This window comes from Pyxicephalus adspersus, chromosome Z (assembly GCF_032062135.1).
Source record: "Pyxicephalus adspersus chromosome Z, UCB_Pads_2.0, whole genome shotgun sequence".
In the NCBI taxonomy this organism is placed as follows: domain Eukaryota; kingdom Metazoa; phylum Chordata; class Amphibia; order Anura; family Pyxicephalidae; genus Pyxicephalus; species Pyxicephalus adspersus.
In genome coordinates, this window is record NC_092871.1 from 48,665,077 (window position 1) to 48,691,774 (window position 26,698).

General features: G+C 39.1%; 1 protein-coding gene across 7 annotated transcripts in view; it reads right to left on the reverse strand.

Moving 5' to 3' along the window:
* The window catches only part of NACC2 (NACC family member 2), a 103,644-nt gene that overhangs the window by 20,305 nt on the left and 56,641 nt on the right, over nucleotides 1-26,698 (reverse strand). For 2 of the 7 annotated variants that reach the window (XM_072431894.1, XM_072431889.1), the window contains one exon: nucleotides 4,875-5,808. In XM_072431894.1, the coding sequence (XP_072287995.1) occupies nucleotides 4,875-5,745 (871 nt within the window). In that variant the 5' untranslated portion in view covers nucleotides 5,746-5,808. Of the gene's footprint in view, nucleotides 1-4,874; nucleotides 5,809-10,371; nucleotides 11,529-11,847; nucleotides 12,262-12,787; nucleotides 14,731-20,936; nucleotides 21,024-26,698 lie in introns of those variants that run through there. The other 5 variants (XM_072431892.1, XM_072431895.1, XM_072431891.1 and 2 more) reach the window with 5 other exon arrangements.

The following is a 26,698-nucleotide window of genomic DNA, read 5'->3' on the forward strand; positions in this document are numbered from 1 at the left end:
AGGAACAGTGGAGAGAAGGTCACAAGCACAGTATCTTCTGCCCCTAGGAAGGGTCAACAGAAGCTGCCATGGAACAGTTGCAGGCTGCTGGTTGTAGTGTCACTGCAGCTGGATTGCAGCCTTATACACCCTAAAAGCATCTTAATCAGATTTACAAAGCACAGATAAGAATCCAGAAAATGTTTATAGATCTACAAAAGGGTATAGAGCACACCAGCATTCTACGGCTAAAAAATGTTTCCACTGTCTAGACACGTGTTTTTGCTTAATACAGTGGGCAAGAGGTCAAAGTAAACAGAATCAGGAGTGGAGGGAGAGTTCAGATTGTATTGCCTCCCCAGCTGACAGATTAAATATTTATTTGCCATGAACTGCAGAATGCATTGGCAGAATTAGTGGCAAAGCCAAAGTCTCCCCATTTGTCCTTTCCCTGGTTTATTTACAAGCAACTGCTGCTTGGTAATTTGGCCAACTGCTTCATTATTAACAGACACAAACTTGCCAAAACAATACTGCTGGGACTTTTAATGCCCACACAATAGGGTTTTGTTCCACAATCCCAGATATGTACATATAATTTGGGTTAGGCTACTAATGTAGTGTTTACAATGAAAATGTGAGTAAAGGTCGGACGAACAGGAAGATGGTAAAAATAATCTGTTCTTCTATTCTATTATAAACCCTGCACGGTACCACTTCCCCTGTTCTATATGCTGGATGTATCAGTATCCTCTATGTACATATGGTTGCTTCAAAGTAGCATTTCCCATGATGCGTATGTGGAGTGTAATTCTCAGTATTGATTCCTTTTGTGTACTTGTAGATGCTGTTCCTGTTGTACTACTTCTTTTATTCTGTATGCTGGGTTTTCATTCTTCTTTTTCTGTATCTTTAAAGTCTGCCAAGTATCGCTTTTCTTGTCTTGAACTCTTGAATAAAATGCTGACAACCAAGATCATCTGAAGTTGGGGGCCTTCTTAATTCAGCACCACCATAGCTCCGCTCCTATGAAAGTTCTATCATGTGAAAACTTGTTTTCATTCTTTCTTGTATTTGTGTGGATTTAGTCACATCCAGCTCACACATTTAAGGGTGAGAACATCTGTTTAATGCAAGTTAAAAAAAATTGCATTATCATAGGAAGGAAATGAGAGTCCAACTAATCCCAGAGCAAGGGAGGACTAATCAGCATGAAATGTACCAGCACTATGGGCAACAGGAACATTAACCCTATGTATCCAGTAACTCCAGTGTACAAGAAGAACCACGGCAAATCTTGCAGACAATTTAATTTATATCCAGTTTTATGGCTAGTAAGAACATTTTATAAATGTTCTCCTTTGTGCAGAACTGTGGACAAAATATATTTTTTTTGTTTGGGGAGGTTACTCAAATTACTGCTAGGATATCTCATTGTAGATGGATAAAACCTCAGCTACGTGTAACAACTATGGGACAGCTAACCCTCGTGGGACGGGCAAAAGGACAAACTAGTGTGGTGGATATCTCCCTATTGCGGGAATCACCTATTTAAACTGTCCCAAAACAGACACTGGCTCCATGCAAAAGTAGAGAAGAGAGGGATACTTGAATAAACACCCGTGAGCAGTATGGAAGGTGGGGGTGGATCTATGGGGAGCAGTGAACAATAATAATGCTCTTGTTTACATATCACTGGGACAGCACATTGCTGAATTTACTATATTAGAAACAACTGTCACATTAAAAAAAATCTATTTTTTTGGGTCAACTATTAGCATTTTAGGATTTTTCAACTGGTGTGCTGTATCTGTCTTTGGCCTCTTCATATAAATTGTTTTCAACAAATTATTTAATTAAAGTTGCAGGTATACTACTATAAATCTTTAGGTTGTACGTTAACTGGAGCTTGAGCTATTAAGCTCCATAAACAAGCTTTTTAGCAAAAGTAGGTTAGACTAATCTAAAATTCTAATTTTTTGGGTCAACTATTGGCATTTTAAGGTTTTTCAATTGGTATGCTATATCAGTCTTTAGCCTCTTCATATAAATTGTTTTCAACAAACTATTTAATAGGAGTTGCAGGTATACTAATATAAATCTTTAAGTTGTACGTTAACTGAAGCTTGAGCTATTAAGCTCTGTAAACAAGCTTTTTAGCAAAAGTAGGTTAGACTTATCTGGAATACAGATGAAAAGAAATGTAAAGTTTAAAATGCTGACTGTAATTGAAAATAAAAACAAACTGCATGCAATACTTTATTATCAAACCAACCAATAAAATAAAGCACTATACATCTGCTATAAGTACTTTTTTTAGGCCAGACAAAAGCCACAAGCCACACCTACTTCCATATCATGCAAAGAAAGGACAGCATAATTTATGTACCTAAAATGGCTAAGATCCACAAAAAATAAAAACTGCAAAAACAAAAATCAAAGCTAACTGCAGATACCGAGCATTTAAAGGGCTTTTGTAAATTTTACCTAAATGACTGCAAACTTCAAATGAACAGGCTGTATGTAATCTGAGCTCATTTACAGCCATTTACTGATTGGGATAATATAACATTCTTTATTGCTAGCAGGCAGCAAAACAGCATATAAACTAAAGAAGTTACAGGCAGAGCTGTAAAGGAGGTATGAATATATACTAAAAAGACAAGCTGGCTGTACTTTTAATTCTTAGCATTCGATAAGGGTTTTCATTCATGTTTTCTATGCACAACCACTTGGGTGAAAAATAAAACAACAAAACAGAAACAAAAGAAGGTGGGTACTGGAGGGACTTGGTCTCCTAAAATCTTATAAATAAAACATAAGTTTATTCAAATTTACAATATAAAACCTTTTGATAAAAGCATTACATGGATCTTGATAACTCCACATAGTTTATTGCAGGTATTTAGGCAAGTATTTTTCACAGAACATAGTCCGCTTTATCGGTAACCATTCGCCTACAACAGCATAATAATTCATTTTACACACTGATATTCAAGAATATACATCTAATACAGAGTACATAAAAGAAAAAAAAATTTTAACTCACATTTATTTTTTAAATTTGATTGTTAGCCCGGATTATCTGGAAGGTAAGATATCCTTAGTTACAACTCCCCTCCTACCCAGAATGATCAGAGAAGGAGGGGAGTTGTAACTAAGGATATCTTACCTTCCAGATCAACCGGGCTAACAATCATTTATCATCAATTATATGACCTCTGTGAGTACCAAAGTAAAATGATGTGTGTTTTATTAACCTTGTGAATATGGTTTCTAAATCTAGAGCCTGGGATGGAAGGGAATAAAAATCAGATGGTGATGGATACCTTTAGTAGGAATTAGTCTAACCGTTATATGGCTTTTCAAAGATGGATCTATGTTTTAAATTCAGTGAAGGATTGGGGATCATTCACTATAGTAGAGCAAATGGTGTCTAAAGGTGCGTACACACTTCCAATTTTTGTCGTTCCAATCGAACGACGAACGATCGATTGGGCAAAAAATCGTTCGTAAAAAAGTAACCAACGACGCCGACGAACAAGGAAACTCGTTGGAAACGAACGACCGGACCGGCGGATCGGATTGGACGACGATCGTTGAACATCGTTCGTGTGTACGGTCGTTCGTTGATCGTCCATGGTCAGAGCATGCGTGATGAACGAACGTCCGTTCACTTTCCTGTCGTGCACATAGTTCCTCTATCGCTTAAACGATCGTATCTATTGTGTGTACAATATCTACGAACGATCGTGTCGTTATCTCTATGTGCAGGATCGGTGCTATACGATCGTTCGTATATATCGTGCAGGAACGTTCGTCGTTCGTTTTCCAATGATAATAATTGGAAGTGTATACGTAGCTTTAGTGTGTGTCTAATCACAACTGGTGATGGTAATGATTACAGTTAATTACAACCAGCTGGGAAATGCTTTTTAACACAATTTTTTGCATATACAAAAGTTCCTCCACTTGTCCATGTTGTGATTTCACCTAGTGAATTGAAATATTCCAAACAAAACTGCAATACGATTGAGGTTCCACGGTATCTACCAGAGAGCCACCCAAATTTAAAAAAAGAATGTGAGTTAAAAAAAAAATCTTTCATGTAATCTGTATTAGATGTATATTATTGAATATCAGTGTGTAAAATTATGAATTATTATGCTGTTGTAGGTGATTGGTTCCCAAATAAGGCGACTATGTTCTGTGAAACACGTCCAATATTCAAATGCCTATATACCTGCATTAAACTATGTGGAGTTATCAAGATCCATGTAATGCTTTTATCAAAAGGTTTTATATTGTAAATTTGAATAAACTCATGTTTTATTTATAAGATTTTATATATTTAAAATATCTTTGACCAATGCCTCTGAAGTCCCTCAAAAACCTACCTTCTTCTATATGTTTTCCAATGGAGATTTGGCAAAAAGGTTAAACCCATCGGTAAAACGAGCTGTCTATACTGCTGTATTTTGAACAAAACAGAAAGGCATAGGGCAGGCTATTCCCTTAGTCATAATTTGTTTCGTGAACTAACGCCTTTGAATCTATTCAATTCATAGTTTTTAGAAGAGCACATTTTTCAGACTAAGGCAAACATACAGCACTGGGGGCACAAAGTCAAAAAAGAAGACTATAAAGAAAAAATATTTTATAAATATATGGTGCCTGACATGCCTAAATTAAGGTAAACCTGTACTGAAACAAAAGTGCGGACTGTATTGTTGACCTTCTGTTTTTTTTTCTGGTTGTAATGCTGATCCAGGGCCTGCAATATTTTCTAAATCCGGTGAAAACAAGCATATGGTAAAAGAAGTAAAGAAGGAAAACAACAGTAATCACATGCTTATTTGTTTGTTTATACAAGAAAATAAAATTATGTTTCCTACCTGTGTATCCCCCAGTTGACTTGATATACATTTGCCCGTAATGATCCTCCACCATAGTGTCATATGCCTCATCATCCTCCTCATCTTCTTCATTGTGGTATGATGTTGGGCTATCTGTGGTTGGTATGCTACTTGCACCGGGACTTGTGCGATCCCCTTGTGAATAAGACACTTGTTGTACATTGGGGAAGAGTGTAGCTAAGCTGGACATGCCATAGTAAGAAACCCTCTGTAGTTTAGGTGGAGCTGTTACAGCCAAGGATCCTCCTATGCTGTCCCTGTTTTGAGTCTCCATTGGCCTCTTGCCAGGGACGTTGGGTACCGCAATTGGTTGCACCTCCAAACTCTCATTTTTCACTCGGGTGAGAAGCGGGATGGGCATGGAAGGAGACATTACATAGGAGGCGGAGGCAACAGTTGCCGTTGTCTGGTTGCAGGGGCTCTGAGGTTCTGAACTGGTATCTTCAATCATGGTGGTCTGGGAGTCACAATGTGGAGAGCTCACCTTAAACATCAAGTCTGTCCCTCGCTCTACAATGTGCTGAATCTGTAGGAAGCCAGCTGTGTACATAACCACTAGCTGTTCACTAGCCGCCATTGTCAACTTCCCAGTGTAGCAAAATGACAGTATTTGCTGGAAGCATGCTGGCGGCACTGTAGCTGGCAACTCAAATGCGCTCTTGCTGTTACCGCTGAACAGATCTCTAAAGTATAGGCTGCTGGCTGCCAGGACAGCACGGTGTGCCTTGAAGGCTTGACCTTTTACAACAATAGAGACATCACAGTAGAGTCCCATAAGCCTCTGCTCATTGAGGCATCCCAAGACAGTGTTCCCAAAATTGGGAATTTCTATGTGTAACATCTGGGACATGGCTGAGCAGTGACAGAGCAGGCTTTAGACATTCAACAGGGTCGCCACAGAAACTGTTCACATCTGAAAAAAAAATATAACAATGACAATGAATAAACCTTGATGGACAAGGACTATCTATCACATGCAGTACAAAATCAAAGTCACAAATTTAAATGGGGAAAACCTTGTTTTATCAGGACAGGGGATCTCTAAATGTTTGATGCTTGACCGAAATATTTACTGGTACACAGATGAATTATGGTCATTATTTCCAATAATTGACAAGAAAAGACCTGATCTCCCCTGGAGTGGTTGTAATCTGATATCCAACAAATACAATTTTGAGTGTTTTTTTACAAGGTGCCAACTTATTATGCAGCGTTGTACATTGAAAACAGAAGCCATATCTTTTATCTAGGCATATTACTTTAATGCACATTTTAAATGATTGATGTGTTTAATAAATTGGTAGCATCAGTCCTTTCAGGTTACTAGTGTAAGGTTTACATGAAAATAGATTGTTTGTAATTTTCTAATTTTAACTTGCTGCGGCACATTTTTATGAACATATTTTATGTAGGGTTTAGGTGTGCCCTCTAGTGGCTATAAATCAGACAGATGGCACAATCAGTATCCTTACTACTGTTGAAGTAATCTATGGAAGTGTAAGACTGTTGGAAAGTGTACTGTTTTCAATTAAATACAAAGTGGCTTGTGTAGCAAGTGTACAACATAGATTTCCCAGGATCCTTCTGATTCTGTAACTGGTTCATTGCCAATTGCAAATTGTCTATGGGTTACATTATAAACACCCTATGACAGGTAACCCGACATCCCTGGGAATTTTAGTAGGGAAACTGGATGTTTCATATTTGGTTTACATTCACATATAAAAATGTAAGCTGGGATGTAATGTTTCCATTATCAACGCTGGGATTGGTTAGTTGATTATAGAATAGGTAATACATCTTTAACTATTTTCAAAGAATTAGAATGAAATATTCTCTCTTAGTATTTGCAAAATAAAAGTTCTCATTGAGTAAGAAAGGGAGATTTTTTTCTCTTTTCCTGTCTTCATTATACCCTGCCACAACCTGGGAGCTATGTGGTCTGGGCCCCTATATGGCATCAGTAATGGTGAGACATAAGTTTGTGAAGAGATGACAGAAGTGTCTTCATATGTCTGGTGTATCTTCAGTTAAGGCTTGAGCTTCAAACAGCACTCCTTTCTCCAGGACCATGGGCTGCAAATGGATTTAGCAGAATCTCTATATAAAAATGAACAAGGTTTACAAGAGCTAGTACACAGGAACAGATTTTTATTTTTAGTGGAATTATCCAATTATCCAAAAATCATCTTAATAAATTTCACAACCATAAGCAGGTGATTTTTGGGTCCTCGATCTGACATGGACAGATCAGACATGTTGCTGAATATCGCTCAAAGACACACAAGTCCCATGATGTGTACAATCAAGCCTCTCTGATCAGGAACTTCCATCTGTCCTGTGGTTTACCCCAATCACCCCAGAATATAGTATACACGTGTGCTGTGTTTTTAGACTTCTATGAATCTGATACCACTGAAAAAACGATTGAGAGAAAATTTGTTACTAGATCTGCTTATGTGTACTAGACCTAACTCTTCTTTGAAGATCTCTGAACAAGAGATAAACTGTAGACAACGTTCTGTTAGTTTTCATCAGCAAGCTTACTGTTAGCAGATGGAGAATGATTGTGTCTGCTGGCACAGAGGAGAGCAGAGAACCCCAGTTCACGCAAAAAGGCTGTAAATCGTTCTGTCTCCTTATTATGCCTCAAACATGCAATATGTTGTGGATTTTCAACTTATGTTAGCACTCATAGACTCAGCACTGACTCACCGCACTTTGCCAGAGAGGAATGCGAGCACACTGCAGACAAAATCTGAATTTCATCTTTATCAACCTGGCTAATCCTAGCTGATAGACAAGGGGCGAGTTCCTTGCAGCGTGTACAGTGCCGCCTTACATGACCATCATGAGAGCTAGGCCCTGACTGGATCTGACTGGGACCCTGGGATTTGTTAACCAGAACATAATAGTACCATATAGGAGACCTACCTTACCTTCATTGACCAAACAGGATGTCTCCCTGAAGTCAGAAACATCCTTCTTAGGCGGTTGTCACTAAAATTGGTGTCTCCATTAAAGATTTTCCCTCAACTTTTTTTTCAGTGACAACTGTAGGATTGTGAATTTCCTATCACATACTTTCTCAAATCGAGAGAAGGATTCGTTCAAGCAGTTACCCACTCTAGCTAAACTACAAATAATTAAAACCTCATCTACACAAACTAAGACATTTTATATTTGCAGGTCCTTTAAGTTATGTATTATGCATGTACACAAATATCTGTTTGGTGTGAGCAGACATAACAAACAAAACCAAACTCCAAAAATAATCCAGCATTCCAGGGTGTTTTATACTACACTGAGCGCATTAGCAAATAGGTCAACAAAATGACAAATCAAATGTAAGTTAAAGTTCCTCTGTTATGAGCAGGCAATTTGTAGGTACCCCCAGCATCCACTTTTTCACTGGGGAGTAAGTGGTAATTTAGCAAACAATCAACCTGAACCCCTGGTGTCTGCTGAATCCCATACATATCACAGTCCCACATGAAACCCCCCAGGTGGAACAGAATGTTATAGTTGTACTTTAAAGAGACTTCAAATCCCCAATAAGGATTGGGACACTTAGAAAGGGCTCAGTGATAAGTTTCCCACCACGGACTACAAATTTTTACTGTTGCTTTAGCAGGAGAAAAAAACGCAATCTCTGGAACCTTGCGGATTACTCTACAACACTTCTTGGTAACATGTGACGGATTGGTTATAAAGAAGAACACCACAAAGCACCTTTCGTATGTAAACTAGCAGAACAGTATACTGTATACATTCCCTTGTGGAGAACTAAGATATGTTATTGAAACACATGGACCTAGAAGATTCTCCACTGGAAGGTTTCATGGAATGTCAGATTTACTTCTTTAAAAAAAGACTCCTATTTGTTTGATAAATCATAAAATAAATCAGTTCCAAACCGGTATCTTTTGAAACTGAAACATTTCCAGCACGTTTTCAAACATAAAACCACATGTGTTAAAAATCTCTCCAGTTACATACACTTCCATTTATATCTCCTGCAATAGGTGGAAACCCTTGTCCCAGTGTTGACTGCCCTAATTCCAGATATTTGCAGTCTTACTATATGTCAAAGGAATAAGGGGGAAGGGGGGATTTTGCAAAGTCCACCAACTTTCATGTATTTTGCTGTGACACAAGAGCACTAGATATGTAGAGTGTCAGGAGTTGGCCATTAATTTACAATGTGTTCAATCTGCTCATCTTGAAAGTGTGCAGCAATACAGAGCTGAAACTGCTCCTATTTTACCGAATACAGAGCACCACATTGAACAGGCAGGTTCTCTTGTGGGGTGCTAAAGATAAGTTTTAAGGTGGTATTTAAAAAGAACTGTGTGTTCCTGTAAATTGCAGTATAAAATACACATTGACACCAAGCACTACACAATAACTGTCAAAATTCTAGCTGATCTATTGTTGTAACCAAATTTAAAACAATAATTTAGACACAGGTAATCCTTATTAGGACACAGGCAAAGAAATGAATAAGTCCATGCCTCGACCTGCAGAACATCCAGAGTAGCACCAAAACAAAAGTTACTATATAAAACATAGGTATGTAATCATTTTACTGGAGAAATATTGGAGGTTCCAAAAACTGAGTGGCGAGTAATTTACGTCAGTGATTTCTGGGAAATTTATAATTATATCAAAGCCCCAAGGGCTGGAAGTATGAAGCAATATTCTCGCCTCCTCAATCTCTTGGGTGCAGGTGCTCAAAATTCTCAAGTGATCAAAAGTACAACGGAGGCTTCAGCAAACTTCCAATACAAGGACATGTTTTACCTTTGGGTATTAATACACCGCTAACAAACTAGATATTATCAGGCAAAAGTGGAACATAATCAACTTTGTAAATAATGTTATCAGTTTCATTGCCTGCACAATAACAAGTTTGTACGTTTATATAGCTCTAACATATTCTGTAATACTGTACGGAAAACATAAAACCATTCGACCCAGAGAAGCTTTCATATATACCCACTACAGTTAAATTATTATTAATTATCTACCAGAAGGGTTAAACTGTGGAAAAAACTGATGGTCCTAATACAGCAACCCAAACAAATATGGAAGGAAAGTCTAAACTCCATGTGAATAACATTCTCGATGAAAGCCAAATATAAGGACCTCAATGCTACAAGGAGTAAAGCCGACTTCAAAAAAAAATTGTTACACAATTCTTGATGTTTTGGAGCAGTATAGACATAGCTCTTCCAGCTCTATGCAGAATGCTCCCACAAACACAACATTCCGACAATGAAAATCTGCAAAGTGCAATCACCAATCCTCACTGCTCATTTAAATGCTTCACTGAAAATGCTGCACATGTCCGTGTTTACCCTGTCAAAGTTCAAAATCTCAATATTCCCCATTGGGCACAAGGGATGTTTTAAGATTCTGTACAAGCATAATGAAACAAGACAGTTGGTACATATTGTTTATAATGTTATTTTACCGCTTTGCCTCAGTGTGCCAGATAAGTTACAGGTGCTTCTCTCGAAACAAAAATTCAGCCATTTTTCTTTTCCTAATGCGAGTTGACAATTCTATTTAGAAAGAAGATGCTCCCAGGAAAGAGATGGAGTCCTATACCAATTATGCCAGGGGCAGTGCTGTGGCTTTGTGATTAGAATGCAGCCCCGGGGGTTTGGGTACATATACCACTAGGACTTTATCTGCATGGAGTTTCCTCCAGCTGTCTCGGTTTCCTCCCACAAAGCATAAACATACTGGCAGGTTAATTGGCATCTGAATAAACTGGCCCTAGACTATGCATCATGTGGTATGCGCATATATTGTGAAGTGAATGTAATCTCTCTGTGCAGCACTGTGGAATAGGTCATAGCTGTAAAAATGCATAACAAGAATAATTATATTGGAGTGTGACTGTGGGTGGGATATTAGAGTGTAAGCTCTTCTGCTGCAAAGACTGATGTGAATGATAGAGGGTTCTCTGTACAGAATGGCAGTATATGCCAGAGGTATAAAACTGTATCATAATACCAGTGTGACTTGCACAGCAGACATTAGACTATAAACTCCTCACGTGTGGAGACTGATGTGACTTGTTTGGTGTTCTCTGTAAAGCACTGCGGAATGTGTCAGCGATTTGAAAATGCAAAATAATATTGAGTTGCCAAGAACATTAAAATGTAACTTTTTGTTTATAAAGATACAACAGTACAGAACAAATATAAATAAATACACAGACACACACACACACACAAAACACATAAAAACCATTAAATATGAGACATTAGAGTACATGCTCTGCTGATGCAGATATTGGTGTGACCAGAACAATGTCCTCTGTACAGCACCGTGGAATAGGTCAGAGCTATAGAAATGTATAATAGCAGGATGAGAGCGGGAAGGACATTAGAGTGTAAGCTCCTCCAGTGCTGGTGCTGTTTCCTCTGTGATGCACTGTCTAGGATGTTTACACATATTTATGTCAGAGCCATGTACCTATATATTAGTTGCGTGGGAATGTGATGGGGACATTGGGATGTTAGCACAAACCCATATGGGACTGTTTTAGTGTTCTATGTACAGCACTACAGAATGTGTCATAGCTATGAAGACATTAGAAAATAACAAAACTGGACAAATATCTGATAATCAGCATTCTATAGAAAAAAACCTTTTCCCAGCTATACCTCACCTGCAGACACAATGAACACACATGGAGTAGACCCAGCACCCATGACAAGACCCCAAAGCTTAAACACTAATAAAATGAAATATTTAAAAAGTCATTCTATCTCTAGCATGTCATACCAACCTGATACCAGATGTAAAACGTTTTACAGCTCTTTATGGCATGCCTGTAAACATTCGCCTGACCAGGAAAACTTTTGATTTGTAGCCCAGCTGATGTAACCGAAGCTAAGCAACAAAATAATATTAGGTATTGAATAAAAAATCAGACCTGAGGCTGGTGGAGGGCAGCTTCCAGGATGGGGTTAGCCCATGGGGTTGGCTGTGGTCGGGGGTAAAGCAGCGTCTGTGACAATGAAGATGAGCCAGGCAGGACAGGTCTGGCCCTAGGCTGCGATTTGATCGTGTTACTTACAAGGCTGTGGGATGTAAAAGGGGGCTTCCTAAATGCCCAAATGTGACACTGACGGCCCAACTTGCGGCGACATCCGAAGAATAGGAGGCGGCAGCGGAGCGCACTGGTGTCTGTGTGCCATGGAGTGGATGGGCATCATCGCTGCCTATAGAACATGCTGCAGTGCGAACTGAGGAGTCTACATTTTTAATACCCCGCCGGGGAGGGGTGCAGTGGGGAGGGGGGCACTTCTATGGCTCTATTAGGAGACTCCTATGATCTCTGTACAAGGTTTGGAGAAGAGAGTTGAGAAAAGTGCAAGGCTGCGTTTATGTATCCCCCCCTCCCCGAGTCAGACATGAAACCTCTAATGCATCCCCCCCCCCTTCTCTGTGTCTGGGATCTAAGACGATGCAGGGAGCTGACAAACCCCTTTAATATCATTCTGTATCCTCACCGAGCAATGCATCAAATTACCTCCCGACAGGGGGAAATCAGGACAATAGCCCAGACACTTGGGCTGTAATAGGATTTGCCTTTTGCTGCATTAAAGCACTTCCCCAAAGCCAACCGCATAAGGCAAAATATTGGTAGTCACCCCATCAGATCACCCAATAAATACCTACAGCTGGTTCCCCAGTGCAGCCCAGGCAGGGATTGATGTGTCAAACTATTGTGTCCCCAGTGTGATCAGCCTGAAATGCAGACAGAATAGAGGAGACAGACATACGATAGGGGAGGGGGGGCTACATGTCCCACTTGTAATGTCTGCACACACCATGGCACAAGCCTGGCACCGCCGCAAACTTGCACCTACCTTATATCGGAGGAGTGCTGCCAAGTATCCAGACATCGGTCGGAGGACAGAGAATGCAGCGTCCCACTTGGATTTTTTTTCTCCGGCTCACTAAGAAGCGTTGATGGAGGAAATAAATAAATAAAATATATACATCAGCATCTGGGAAAAAAGCCTGTGTTTGTGTATGTCAGGGTTTTAGCAAGTCAAAATGTCCAGCACAGCGGTGCATAGCATGTCAATGACTGTGGCCGGATGCAGATTAGCATTCACAGGCTCTCTGCGCAATGAATAGCACCCTTTGATTAGAGACCTGAAGAACATGCCAGCCCAGAGCCTCAGCTTTCAGTGCCAGAAGAATGCTCTCAGTGTTGGTACAAGGCAGACTTTTGATGAGTCACTGCAATGCAAACAAAGATGGCAGGAGTTTTTTTTTTTTTTATACTGTACTGTATGCTGATGGGGTGCTTAGTGGTGCCACAGCAACACAGACAGAGCTGAGGATTTATGGTGCAGTTTTGCATATGAATGACACTGTAAACTAACTCCCCTGCCATCCAGTCCTGGAGTGTCAAAGCATTTCAACTATTCCAAACAGTCTGCAAGGCTGGCAGAGAGGGTGTTTAACCCCTGCAAAATAGGGAGGGGAGCCGCGAAGCAGCAGCAGGCATGGTTGCAAAAGCTGGAAGGGTGCCAGGGATTTGATTGTACAGGGCTGCTATGTCCCCTTCCTTTTTTCTCTCCAGTTTTTATAGTGTGAGTTTTTGTATTAGGATCTGCTGCCCCATGCTGCAGGCACAGGGGTTCAGGTGTCTGTCCGAACAAAGAGTTTGCACCCCTGTCCTGGTAATGTTTTCTGAGGAAAAGCTGCAGCCATGCCTGAGAATGGTCTGGATTTGACCAAAGGCATTTAAGTGACATGTCAACAGTGTTACTAAGGTTTTATTTTCTCTGTTTTCCTTTTTACAATCCATGATTTGTTTAGATTTAAGTCTACCTGTAACGTGCTCCACATCTTTATTGCTGTTAACATACAAAGTGCATGGTCTGCACTGACTTCAAGCACATGAAAGTCAATAAGGTAGCCAATATACCAGTAGGAGAGTCCCATAAAAGCAAATCTATTTTAAATCAGTTTACAAAGTTATAAAGACCTCATGTGTGTCACACTGCCATCAGGCTAGCCTTGGGCATGATTGCTTTGCAATATTTTAATGTGGTTCAGATTGAGCTTTGCTTTTTATGGTATATACCTACAGATGTTATTTTCTGAGTTTCTAAAATCATTAGTAGATGTACCCACTAACTGTTCAAAAAGCTACTGAAACTTGATAGCTAGTGAGGCGGCAGACAGGGAGCACCAACTTGCTGGTACAGAAGGCAAAGAAACAACTCCACTGGATAATATGACCTGAATATGAAATTATTCTAGCTGATAGTTTCTGCCATCCTGACATGGGCACCAAAAACAGACAGATATAAAGGTTTTAGGATACTTTGAAACTGTGATAATTGGCACACCAAGCAGGGCTTAGTCCATCCTCTCATACTAACTGTACCTCATTAGGGCCCTTTATATTTTTATATGACCATTCTGGGGGCCTGTGTCGGTGGACTTCGGGCTTGAGTTGATAACATCAGTTTGACATTTTTTCATCATTCAGATTTCATTAGCAGGTGTATATGACCTGTTCATGACCTGCTACAAGCAAGTTTTGCATTCTCATAGCGTTGTATAGAAATACAAAACCAGTCCAAAGTAATACATTTTATATACACATGACCTCAATATGGTGGGTAGTGAAAAACTATGATGTCATTGTGTTAATAAAAAAATGATGATGGGTGTCCCTGTCAAAATTACATTTTCCAATCCTTACCCCCTATCATTTATACAAAAATAGGCCAATATCATGGAGCCATGCAGGTTGGAGCTGGAGTCAACCCTGAGCTTAAACCATTAGCGAAAAAGCAGTAGGTTCTTTTCTTTTAAATGGTGGCTCTACCAGAAGCTAAAAAGTCAAGTTGCCCCTTATGTATTACACTAATCCTCCATTATACTTGACAAAGATAGATTTTCATACATACAATGGATTACACCATAAAGCTTATGGTGACAGAAACATGATAGATGAATTTGTTCACTTCACGTTGAACACTTATTAGCTATCAGGTATCTGTGCAGGAGACACATATTAAACAATAACCAATATGATGATGTTCACCTGGTATTAAGGTGCCCAACCTGAGAAAATATTCCTGATACTGGTATACCACTAAGGTCACTCAGACAAGGCTGATCAGTAGACTATCAACCTGTAGACACAGTCATTAGACCTGGAAACATTTTTCCAATTCTTAACTTAGTTTGGTTAATCTGATGTTGGATACTTGGAGATGGCCTTTTAACCAGCATTGCTTTTGACTTTGTTTTTTGAGGCAGCTGTAACTGACAGAACCAAATGTCTGACATCTCTCCCGTGGTCGCTCTATTGCAAGTTTACATTCAGAATTAGTAAAAACTCTGTCCAGTTCTTATTTCTTGGGAGCTTTCCGCCTTCTTCCTAGAAAAGATGACAATAAACCTAACATACCATTTATTCCTTCCCCAATGCCATCTGAAGATATTTTGTAACTGGACTTCCATAAAAACAATGGTTTCGTGCCACAAAATTACCATTTGCTGGTTTCCAAGTAGTTAGTATTTCATGCACTTCTGTCACAAACAATCATCCCAGGGGCAAAGTCTCCTCAATCCTATAGTCTCTATATTGTTAACTCATAACTATTCTGCATGCTTTATATATCCAGTTGCCTCAACATGATTTGCTGTTTTTGAATAACTGTACCTCATAAAATAGCCACAATAGTGCACATAGATCACAGCTCAGACCTAAAAGGGATGGCATTTCTAAAAGAAAAAAAAAGAAAGGAGTTTGGCTCCAAAAGTAGAACATTTGGAATCTAGCTCACTCTTACACCTATTCACTGACAGACTGCAAAAGAAGGCTTGGGGAATCTCCCTCTAACTTTGTCAAAAGGCTGTTCCAACCCAGCACCCACATTAAGAATAGAACATAACACTGTCACTCTGTGATGGCAGTTGGTAAGCAGTGCAGTTAAACAAACGTCAAGGCTATATTCTCAACCACTGCCTAATCCATAATCCTCCGTCATCTGGAATTTACACAAAGGAACACTTTACAAGGTAAAGATTATCCTGATAAAGTACAAAATGCCCACCAGCTTGACAGTTTGCTAAGCACAAGGGAAGCAAAGAATGGTCACTTGTGTGGCTAGGACATTTAACACAGACATGTAACAAACCAGTTCAACTTCAGAGAAACAAATGTATATATCAGTATATTCAAAATGTGTTAAAACAAAATATAGTGTTAAAAATTGATTTTATCTTGGAAGCAGCACAAATACAGCAATCAAATAAAAATATGATGGGCAGTTCACAAAAATGTACAGAAAAAATCCCCATAATATAATAATAGCAGGTGTGGACATAAAAAATGTTTCCTTAAGGTCCTGTGACCATCTGTGACCAGAGCTGAGTATTCAGAACATAGAAACTGCCCAAGTTTGTAGACAACAGGGGCTTCCAAACAGCAGATGACATAATTAGATAAGCAATGTTTAAACTGCAACAAACATGGTTACATTTCATTGTTCGATTTGTACTAATTTTATCTGCTGGCAATTTGATATAATAATGTAGAGGTGGGTTATTTGATGAAGTAACAATGCATGCAGATCAGCATTTTCTTTTAGAATACTGAGAAATATGGTGCTATAAATGTGGATAGTAAGCTCTGCAGGCCAATCACAAAATAAAAGTTCCCATACTTCATATTATTGAAGCTCTGAAAAGTCAGGTTGTATTAGCCAGACATTGCTCTGAAAACCCTGGTGTAATAAAGCATAAAGTCTAAAGTCTTTGAATCCAGCTTGTATGAAGTAGTTTCTGGATTGTTAGCTCTCATCAATGCAATATATAATGAATCTTATGAACAAAGGTGGAAGAGAGGAGAATGGATTTAATTAGGTCATGAACTACTTAGGTTATGATGAGAAGCTAAGAAAAAAGCAGCTCCTGTATATATAATGTTCAAATATGGTTGCCACCACATACATATAAACAGACATACATGTACTAACATTGCAACTACAATAAAGCTACATCTTTGGTTGGGACACCGGAGATGTAACTTTTGGATACTGAAACATTTCAGGCCTGATTAATAGACCATGTTTTGCAAATCTACTCTCAAGTGTAAACAGAAATGTAGTTACTTAGTGTCCTAGAGAGGAAAAGCTAGAGTATAAATGCTACCTTTGTAAAAGTGGAGCTAAGAGGTACATGGTTTTTTAATACAACATGGAGAATGATTGTATGACTACACTAAAAGCAGACCCCCACAATTTATCAGTATTTGGGCTTGATCTACTACAGAAATTAAGTTTGTTCTCTTGACATGGTAAATGTAAGCCAGTACATCAGTTCACCTAAAATACCCAATCAACTGCAAGGGAAGTAAAGCTGATCTGTAGGGAGAGAGAAAAATCCCCAATGAACTTAATACCTATTTAAATCTCACATGTATCATACAAATATTTTTTCTTTCTACCCTCATCAACACGCTAATTAAAAAATAAACCTGTTTTCAGGAAATAAATAATTTTAGATCATTGGTCTCTGGGATTCTATAGACAATGAGGGCAGATGGTGGCTGGTGGGAAGATCGGGCAAAGAAGTTGTACATAGCTTCCTGAAAACCCTGTTTATAGGGGTTATATCTGGGATATGTATATTTCCCTAGTGGTTGAACTTGATGGACTTCTGTCTTTTTTAACCCAACTATGGAAAACTGTAAGCTGTGGTTACATATGGGATACTAAACCTCTGTGACCCTTAAATGAAAGGGTCGAACCAGGGGGGAATACATTGTCAGTACATGAAAGGAGTCTGTACAACTGTGCAAGACTGAGGGTAAGGCTGGAGTTCAGAGAGATTCCAGGAAGTGCATTGCTTTGGCCAGTTTCATTCTCTTTCGGAAAGAAGCCTTACATTTATTGAACTTTTTAAATGAATATCCTGTGCAGTTTTCCAATACTGACAGCAGAGGGCAATAGAAGAAGAGGGGGAGGAATAACCCTTGAGGCCTGATGAAACAAAAACTTATGCTAGTAACAACAGCCAATCATTTCCCAGTTTACAGGAGTAACACTCTTTTAGGACTGCTTTATATGATCTTTGTTTGCAAATAGAAAAGCACATACAGATGCAGTGGGCGCAGTGTTTGCAAGTTTTTGAGCATTTATAGACGTTTTAGAGTCACCAATGGATGCAACCTGCGTTCGCATTGTTGAAACATCATTACTAATTACAATTAATATATGTTAGAATTCTGAGAAATCACAAAAGACACACACATTATCATAGGGTAATGCAGGACTGGTCCCGTAAAATTATATAATCCAAAGTGAATAGAGGAATCTGATTTTATCCCGTAGAACAAACGACCATGTTTGAATATTAAATAATTACATAACAATTATCATTTGTAGTGGAACTACAAACCAAATAGGATTTCTTGCACAGCCCAGATCTCCTAAAAATGCAAGATAAATTATATATATATATATATATATATATTAGGTGTTTTATTTATGAATGCTAATCTGTACCTAAAACGTTCTCAATAGTAATGTCATGCGCATCAGCAAAAAAAAAAAACACTGAGAGGAAAGGAAGCTTTAGGAACCAAACACAATGTCCTGACAATAAACAGACTGAAAGCATGCAGTGATTGCATGTCCTGCTATAAGCTGCATCAGAGGTGGAAGATCTGGCTTTGTTGTGCAATTGGGTTTCCTTGTTCACAGAATTTGTAAATCCTCTGGCTGGTTAAACACTTCCCATATATGTATTAAACATTTGTATTTATCGGCTTACATGGGGTTTGTCCTAAATTAATAAAAAGGTAAAACATTCATGAAATACCTTTGCTGCAGAAAGTGCTACTCCAGGGTCCAGCTTACGTGACCAAAATGCCAAGGCATGTGCCTCTATGCTAAGAAAGTTTAGGTAAGCCTATATCTTCCTTTCCTGCACAAATGTTTGGACATTTGGTTATCTGATCATCCACTGTGACACCAGGACAGCGATTTCTGCATCAAAGGTATGTCACAGCTGAGTGACATCCTATTACATGCAAATGGTAAATGGAATGACTAAAATTCAGATTCCCTCAAATCTTAATTCTTAACAATCACTTATCTAAGGCACTGTACCATATCATCATAACTCCAATAATGAGTGGGGAAACACAAAGCTCCAGGAGATAAGACCAAAGGTAAGATAAACCACAATATTTAAAAGCATCAACCCTTGGCTAATGATTCAATTTATGAGGCTTGTAAGTTTGGATTTGCAGCACTGTTAAAAACTTTAATAGAGTGGACTGAGTGGGGAAGAGGTGCTGTTCCTTGACAGTCTTTTAATGATGAATAGATCCACACACTCAACAAGATTTTGTGAAAGGACAATGATAAAGTTTAGCTGGGGCAGATGTCGTTGAGAACATGCAATAATGGCAGGAGGGAAATGACTCCTTGCACATCCCCACGAATCAATATGAAATATTACAGGATATCAAAACCACATTATTTAGCCAGAAATAAAAAGTACAATTGAGTTCACAATGTCACCTAACGCTTAAGCAGTCTATCTAGATCACACAGTCTCTGGTCATCAGCAGCATTGTAGGTGTGCTACATCAGACACTGCAAAGAATTCATTGTTTTCAGTCATCCAGGTCCTGTCCTGCCATTTGAATTGCCACGAGATAAGAGGGGAGGATGAAAAGGAACCAAGGATGAATAGGAACTTGTAATTTTATATTTGGCTGCCCTAGTACACATTACTCTATTCATAGAGAAAGTTTTTTAAAACATTTTTGTTTTACATTAATGATTTCACATGAACATTTTTACATATAGGCTTACAGTCAAGACTAATGGCCAAAAATATACAGTAATTCCATAGTCACATTCAAAGTCAGCCAATCATTTAAGGTACCAACCTTCTCATAAGTGAAACGTTTAGTTGTCAGGTGGACTGTCTCTTACTTTAATCATATTTGGTGCTATAGACTAGTATGCATAGCACATCATTAGTGCTATCCTATTAAATAGGCTACTATTGTTACTAGTAGTGTCCAAACTGCAGCATGTTATCTAACCCTGAACGCTGTATGAAGGCAAAGGACGAGTTTTCAGTACAGACAGCGTCAGGGCCGCTTCTTTTTATCTTAACAACTTCCCTCGTCTTCTCACCACCAGCCTCATCATAGAAGGGGTGCTGTTTTCACCATACTCTAAAAATGTGCCAGGATCAGCAAGAACAGCTCCGTCTTGCAAAGTTGCTTGTCTGGGAGAGATTTAATCAGCCAAGAAACTCATCCGTTTTATACACACAGAAAGGTCTGGGGTGTAAAAAAAACAAACAAACTTTCAGCTGCTGCAGCACAGCTTGATAGGCAGAGCTGCCAATCATAGTGGCAGATAAAAAGCTATGATCCACAGCTGAGCATTGCTGATTTCTGCAGAGACGCAGTATGCTTCTGCATTGACCTCACAACTCCACAAAAGCCTGACCTGGCACGGCCACCTACCCCCCTTCACAGGAGGCAACAAGACTCACACAACAGGGGCTGCACCTGACACACCAAACACAGCTGCACACAGGCAGTCTCAATATTGCATTGAAGATGCAGAATCCCTAATCGTCACTCCCTAACTGCAGGTATCACCCCTGCCAACCTTAGGGTTAATATATGTCAATACTTTCTCATACAGGCAGCAAGACAGCAATCCACCCTGGGCGCTATTCTGCGCACAGACAGCGAGGGTCCCAGCAAAAGGGTTAACTGTCTAGCCTGGGTAGAACAGGGTTAATTCTGCATCGAAACAGACACTGCTTGATTATACGGCAGCAATCTCTGCACTACACAAACTGCAATGAAAAAGCAAAGTGATCATGTATGGCATTGATCTCAGTTAATGCAGAATGACAGCAGGGGGTTAAAACATCCCCCATTACTGTACATGGACCCCCCTCCCTATAACAAAAAAATGGAAAATCCAGAGAAGACCTTACATGAGACATCAGCACGGTGCCTTTGCTCGCCTCATTACCTAGTATGGAGGAAGCGTCTGTGTGTGTCAGTGTGTGTGTCAGTGTGTGCCTGTTTTCTCTGTCTTGTGTAAGTTGGTCTGTGAGTCAGCATTAACACACATGAGTACAGCGGGAGCCCAGCCGAGCTTGATGCAATGAACGCAGACTGGGAAGGAGGAGAGAAGAAAAAAAAAAGTGAAATGAGCTGGACTCCAGCCCTGTGCTGTAATTCAGTTGCCGTTACTTTTCAATGACTGCATAGACTGCTGTTCACTGCAGGCTGAGACACTCCAAGTCACAGAGACATGAGAACATGAGGATTTTAGGGTGTAGGCTCATGTGAAAACATGACACTGCAGTAAGGGCACATCTTAAGGATATGTCTGTCTGAAGTTTACTTTGGGGAATAAATTGAGTTCTGGGGCATTCCCATGGTCCATTAAATCCTTTCTTGTATTCATTTTTATGCTCCACAGAATAGGTATGATGGGAGCATAACATTTCTCCACATACTCCCTTCATACTTCCCAACTCCATTCATCTAATCAGAGAACACAAAGCTACAGATGGACACATAAAAATGTCATGGGCAGGCCACACCTGTATACTTACCCATCCTTGCCATCCTTGCCCAGCTTTAAAAGAATTTTATACTCCAAGATTATGTAGGTTCCTGAAAATGCTAGTTTATTAACTTTCCTAATCAACCACCTAAACTATTATGCAGATCAGGATCACACAATGACTTTGTGTACTTGTTCTACACTAGTTAATTTTTAGAATATTAAATCAGACAGCCAATATATAATATTTTGAGAAGGAGATCCACCATCTTAGCCTTTATATTTCCCTATATAGGAGATATATATATTTCTATATATACGAGAAGCAGTCATGGTATGACCTATAAGCAGTCTATTTTGCTTGCAGGTCCACAAACTCTCTAAGGCTTAGGCTTAGTCTACATGGATTGTTTCCCCAGCGTTTAACCTGAGGCTTTTAAAGCCCATGTTTGAAGTCCCCATGCATTCCAATGGGCTAATCTACACCAGGACGTTTCCTTCAGGCACGTTTTTGAGCTTTATTTTAAACGTTGCTTGCAACGTTTAAAAAAAACGCGGCATAGACGTTTTTCAGCTTTTCCCAGCATTTAAAAAAAAGTTTAAAACGTTAAAATAAGTGCATAAAAACGCTTATAAACCCAGTAGGAACGTTTACATGCCTTTTTACAAAACGTCCATGTAGACCCAGCCTAAGATCCTCTCTCTAATTTTTTTCTTTCACTTTAAATTTGTTTTGCATTCCCATACAAGTCTATAAGAATGCAAAAAATGTCTGAAGTAGGTGAAATACAGGACAGGGAAGGTCAGCTGTGGTCAAATATAGGCGGGCAGTGCTTTTTGAATGAGCTCAAACTGACTTCAAACTTCTGCCACTGACACAAGCCTAAAGCCCATTGACAAAAGTCCTAATACTTCCAACTAACAGTCTCTCTGATAGCAGTCTGCCAGTGAGGGTGTACTTCAAGCCTGCTAACTGAGACTTGTACATAAAAAGTGAAGGTACAGATAACAGTATAGTCTTTGCACAGGCAATTGTTTTATAGAGGAATTTTAAGTTTAGATACTTTTCTTCTTTCTACAACTGGTCACATTGGGTCATCACAAGAGAATCATGGATTCCTATACCAGTTCTCTGGGACACTATTCCCAGGCCCTAATAATTGGATTATACTTTTATAGAGAACTGGTTGTGCCAAGCTAAATATAAGAAAAGCTATTATTACTACACTTGTCAATAATGGAAAAAAGGGGTGATTTACAAAAGCTAGAGAAAAACAGCAGACTTATTCAAAGTCATCATCCATCCAATTTCATTTTTTAAGCTTCAGAAACAAAGTCATCAGCATTTTGGTAGAACAGAAAAACAAAATAGTTTGTTGGATACCTTTTTATTTAGCTCTTATTAACTATTTTAAATATTTTCTCTAGCAAATTCTCGTGAATTTTCACTGCAATTTTCACCCTCAGCCTCAGGGAGCAATGGGAAGAATGACTTTTAGGCTGCAAGACAAACTAAAATAGGGATGATGACTTTGTCTTTACATTCATGTGACAGTGCTGGGTAACTAAAAAGCCAATCTCTATCAACCATTAGAGTCACATTTAAGGAGGAAGGGCAAGTCTCTTGCTCCCCATACTTGAGAGTACTTTGCATTTTTCATGTTCTTGATTGCTGAAAATAGTTCCAAACGAAGAGAGGGGTGTTTGATGTCGCAGGGAATGTCCATATTTGGCCTCACAGGATGTGGACTAAATGAGGTAGGCAATAATTTAACTTTGAAAATGACCATGAAAAAGAAGCAGGATTCTGTGCAGGACAGTGTTAGACAAAATGTGAATGACAATTGTAGTGAGAGCTGCATTTTTATTTAAAATCTGCTAGATGATTATTTTCAAATAAAAAAAAAATAAGCTGTGAATCTACTTTAAGCGAGCCTATTGATTTTCCCTGCATGGATAGGTCAGCTTTAACAGTGCATACACATGCAGACTATGCACAAAGAGTTAGGGTAATTTTAGATGTTTTCTTGGTCCACATACCATAAAGAGCCCTGCCAACTGTGAAGGTTCAGAAATATCAGAATAATTGCTGAATGGCCAGGGTGGGAGATGCAGTCACAGGATGGATACATTGGCAAGGGCACACAGCTCCATTACAACTGCATCTCCCACACAGCATGGGTTATTATTAAATTTTACAAATGCCCATAGACATTGTTCTGGACAACCATGTCTGTTACAGCCTGGGCCTCGTCCAGGACACATGGTAAGCAAACCCATCTGCCCATGTGCAATGAATGTTACACACATTTAGGAGTCAGTGGCAGCAAATACTCACCCTTTTGATGTATTTGAGCAGCCATACACAATTGGGTACTTTGCTGCTTTTATACTACATGCAATCCAGATCCTACCTGTGAATATTCTCTAAGACACAGACCAAGTTGTATGGTTGGTTTGAGTGACCCAAAGATCACCACTGCCTGGCCAAAAATGAATAGACCTTCTAGGAAAATCCAGACCAGGGAAATAAAATTATTTATTGGCCTCAGAGTCTCCATGTACACATCCCCAGCCAGTGGCTGACATTTTTTATTGTTTTAGTAAAATAAGAAAAGTTTGTCATCTTTTTTTTTTCGTTTAACATAGTTTTATAGTTAGTTTTATACTGCAATGTGAGGTTGTGAATTTTCTTCTGTTCTGAAAGCCAGGTCAGGGAAAAATTCCAGGGCGCTGAGCGTTTTATCGGCACATTCCCAGCACCTCTATTCGTTGACAGTCTGGGTTATGGCCGTGCATTGTTGTCATAACATCACCAAGAAAGTTATGTTTACCTTGTTTGCCTCTGTAAGCAACACAGAAGAGTTTGACACATCATACAGGCAATCTGTCTAATATCTAACTTCTTTTTAGCCACAGAAATGTTCTTGATTTGTAGGTCTCTTTTGGTGCTGGCCAAATTAGATGTTGGAATGTATGTCAACAAGATGCAGATGTGCCATCCTGAGCCTGTGCAGAGGTGCTCGACAAGATAACATATTTAGCAACATACTAGAAAATTACTGAATCATATATGACTTAGATCAAGGCCAGGTACAAACATGCCTATGGCTGCTGAGAAAAACAAGATTCTCTGCAGAATAGGTATTACACAGTGTTTTCTTCCCCAAGATGTTAGCTTCTGGCATCTGCATGTAAAACAAACACTACTACTGAACAGTGAAAGACGGAGCAGCAGACAGATACAAATAGCAGGTGCAGTTTAAAAAATGTCAGCTACTTTGAGTAAACCAAATGAATAAAACAGCTTTGGCTGTTCATAATACAGCTCTGTTTTTTATAGTATGTATTACATGGTCAGCACAGGTACCCATCAACAATGAAACATTTCTAATTACCAACATCAAAACAAATGACATAATGCAAATATCTACATCCAAGTTATACAATATTATAGGAAAAACATTTAACAAATCCATACACTATTCATTATCTGGTGTAGTAAAATTTAGATTAACAAATCTTTTTACATGCGTTTTGTATATTTTCATGTGTTCAATGCTACATGCAGGAATTACCGTATTTTTCGCCATATAAGACGCTCCGGAATATAAGACGCACCCAATTGTAAAGAAGGAAAATCTAGAAAAAAAGTTTCTGAAAGATTATTCCCCTTCTGATCACTCATGTGCCATTCATACCGGTATTCCCCTCCTGATCACTCATGTGCCATTCAAATTCCCTTTCTGATCACTCTGTGCCTTTCAAATTCCCCTTCTGATCACTCTGTGCCATTCAAATTCCCCTTCTGATCACTCTGTGTCATTCAAATTCCCCTTCTGATCACTCTGTGCTTTTTTTCCACTGTACGGCAGTTAGGACAGGGAACAGCAGGTGGCGCTGTGCCTGCTTTTTTCGCTCTGCTTTACAGACAGGAGAAGACATGCGCTGCCAGAGAGAAGAGGAGACAGACGCTGCTGCAGCCAGAGACACACGCAGGATCGTGTATCGGGTGAGTATATTATTTTAATTATTTTATCACACCTTTGTCGTATAGGACGCACTAACTTTCCCCCCCCAGTTTTGGGGAAGAAAAAGTGTGTCTTATATGGCAAAAAATACGGTACATGTTTTTTATTCATATTTACTTGTTTTTAGTGAGGTGAATATAAAATTACATTTTTGCAGGACACACCATTGGCAGTGGTTCCACTGACCATTCTGATTTTCCTAAAGAAAAAACGCAGCAGAAGCATTTTCCTTTGGATTAGTTTCTGAATCATGGGAAGCACAATGGCTCAGAGGTAGCACTCTGCCCTTTGCAGTGCTGGGTCCCAGGTTTGAATTTCGAACAGGGAACTATCTGCATGGAGTTTGCAGGTTCTTCCTGTATTTGCATGGGTTTCTTCTGGGTACTCAGATTTCCTCTAAAACTTCAAAAACATAGTTAGGACATATGACTATGGTAGGGACATTAGATAGTGAGCCCCTTTGAGGGACAGTTAGTGATATGACTATGGACATTTTAAAGCGCTGTATAGTATGTCCGTGCTATATAAATACTGGATAATCAAATCTCCACGTGGCCCTACGGTAACAGACCAGGCAGGGAGAGTAGGGTTGAGTTACTGTAATTTGAGCTTCAGCTTTGCAAGGTTTTTTGTAGCAAAAGCAATTAGGTTGGCCTGGTAAATGTGAAACTAGCTCAGAGCTCTACAGCTAATAAAAAAAATAAACCTGTATCAGTCAACCCCTTATTTTTGTTTTTATTTTGTTTTTCTGATTCAGAAATGAATTTATTGTTGACTATGGAAAATTTAAAATGATTTGAGAAATGTTTTCCAAAGTTTTGAGGGTCAATTTTGTGTGGTTAACAAGCAGTTAATAGGATTACAATTCTGTAATTATTCAAGATTCAAGAAATTATTACCACATTTAAAAGATCTGACAATACATTCTGATGGGTGGGGTAAAATTTTGACTCTCTCAATGCTCAGACTTGGAGAGGTAACACATACAAAGTGAAATTGTGTATCGACATCAGTCATCACTGCTGGAATAAAGCACGACTGCAGCCATATATTGCTCACTGGAGGTTACAGAGGATCCTGCTCCAGACCTACAATCCCTTTATCCCTTTACCTGTTCTGTGTTTAGATCAGATGTGCAGATCCGAAGAAA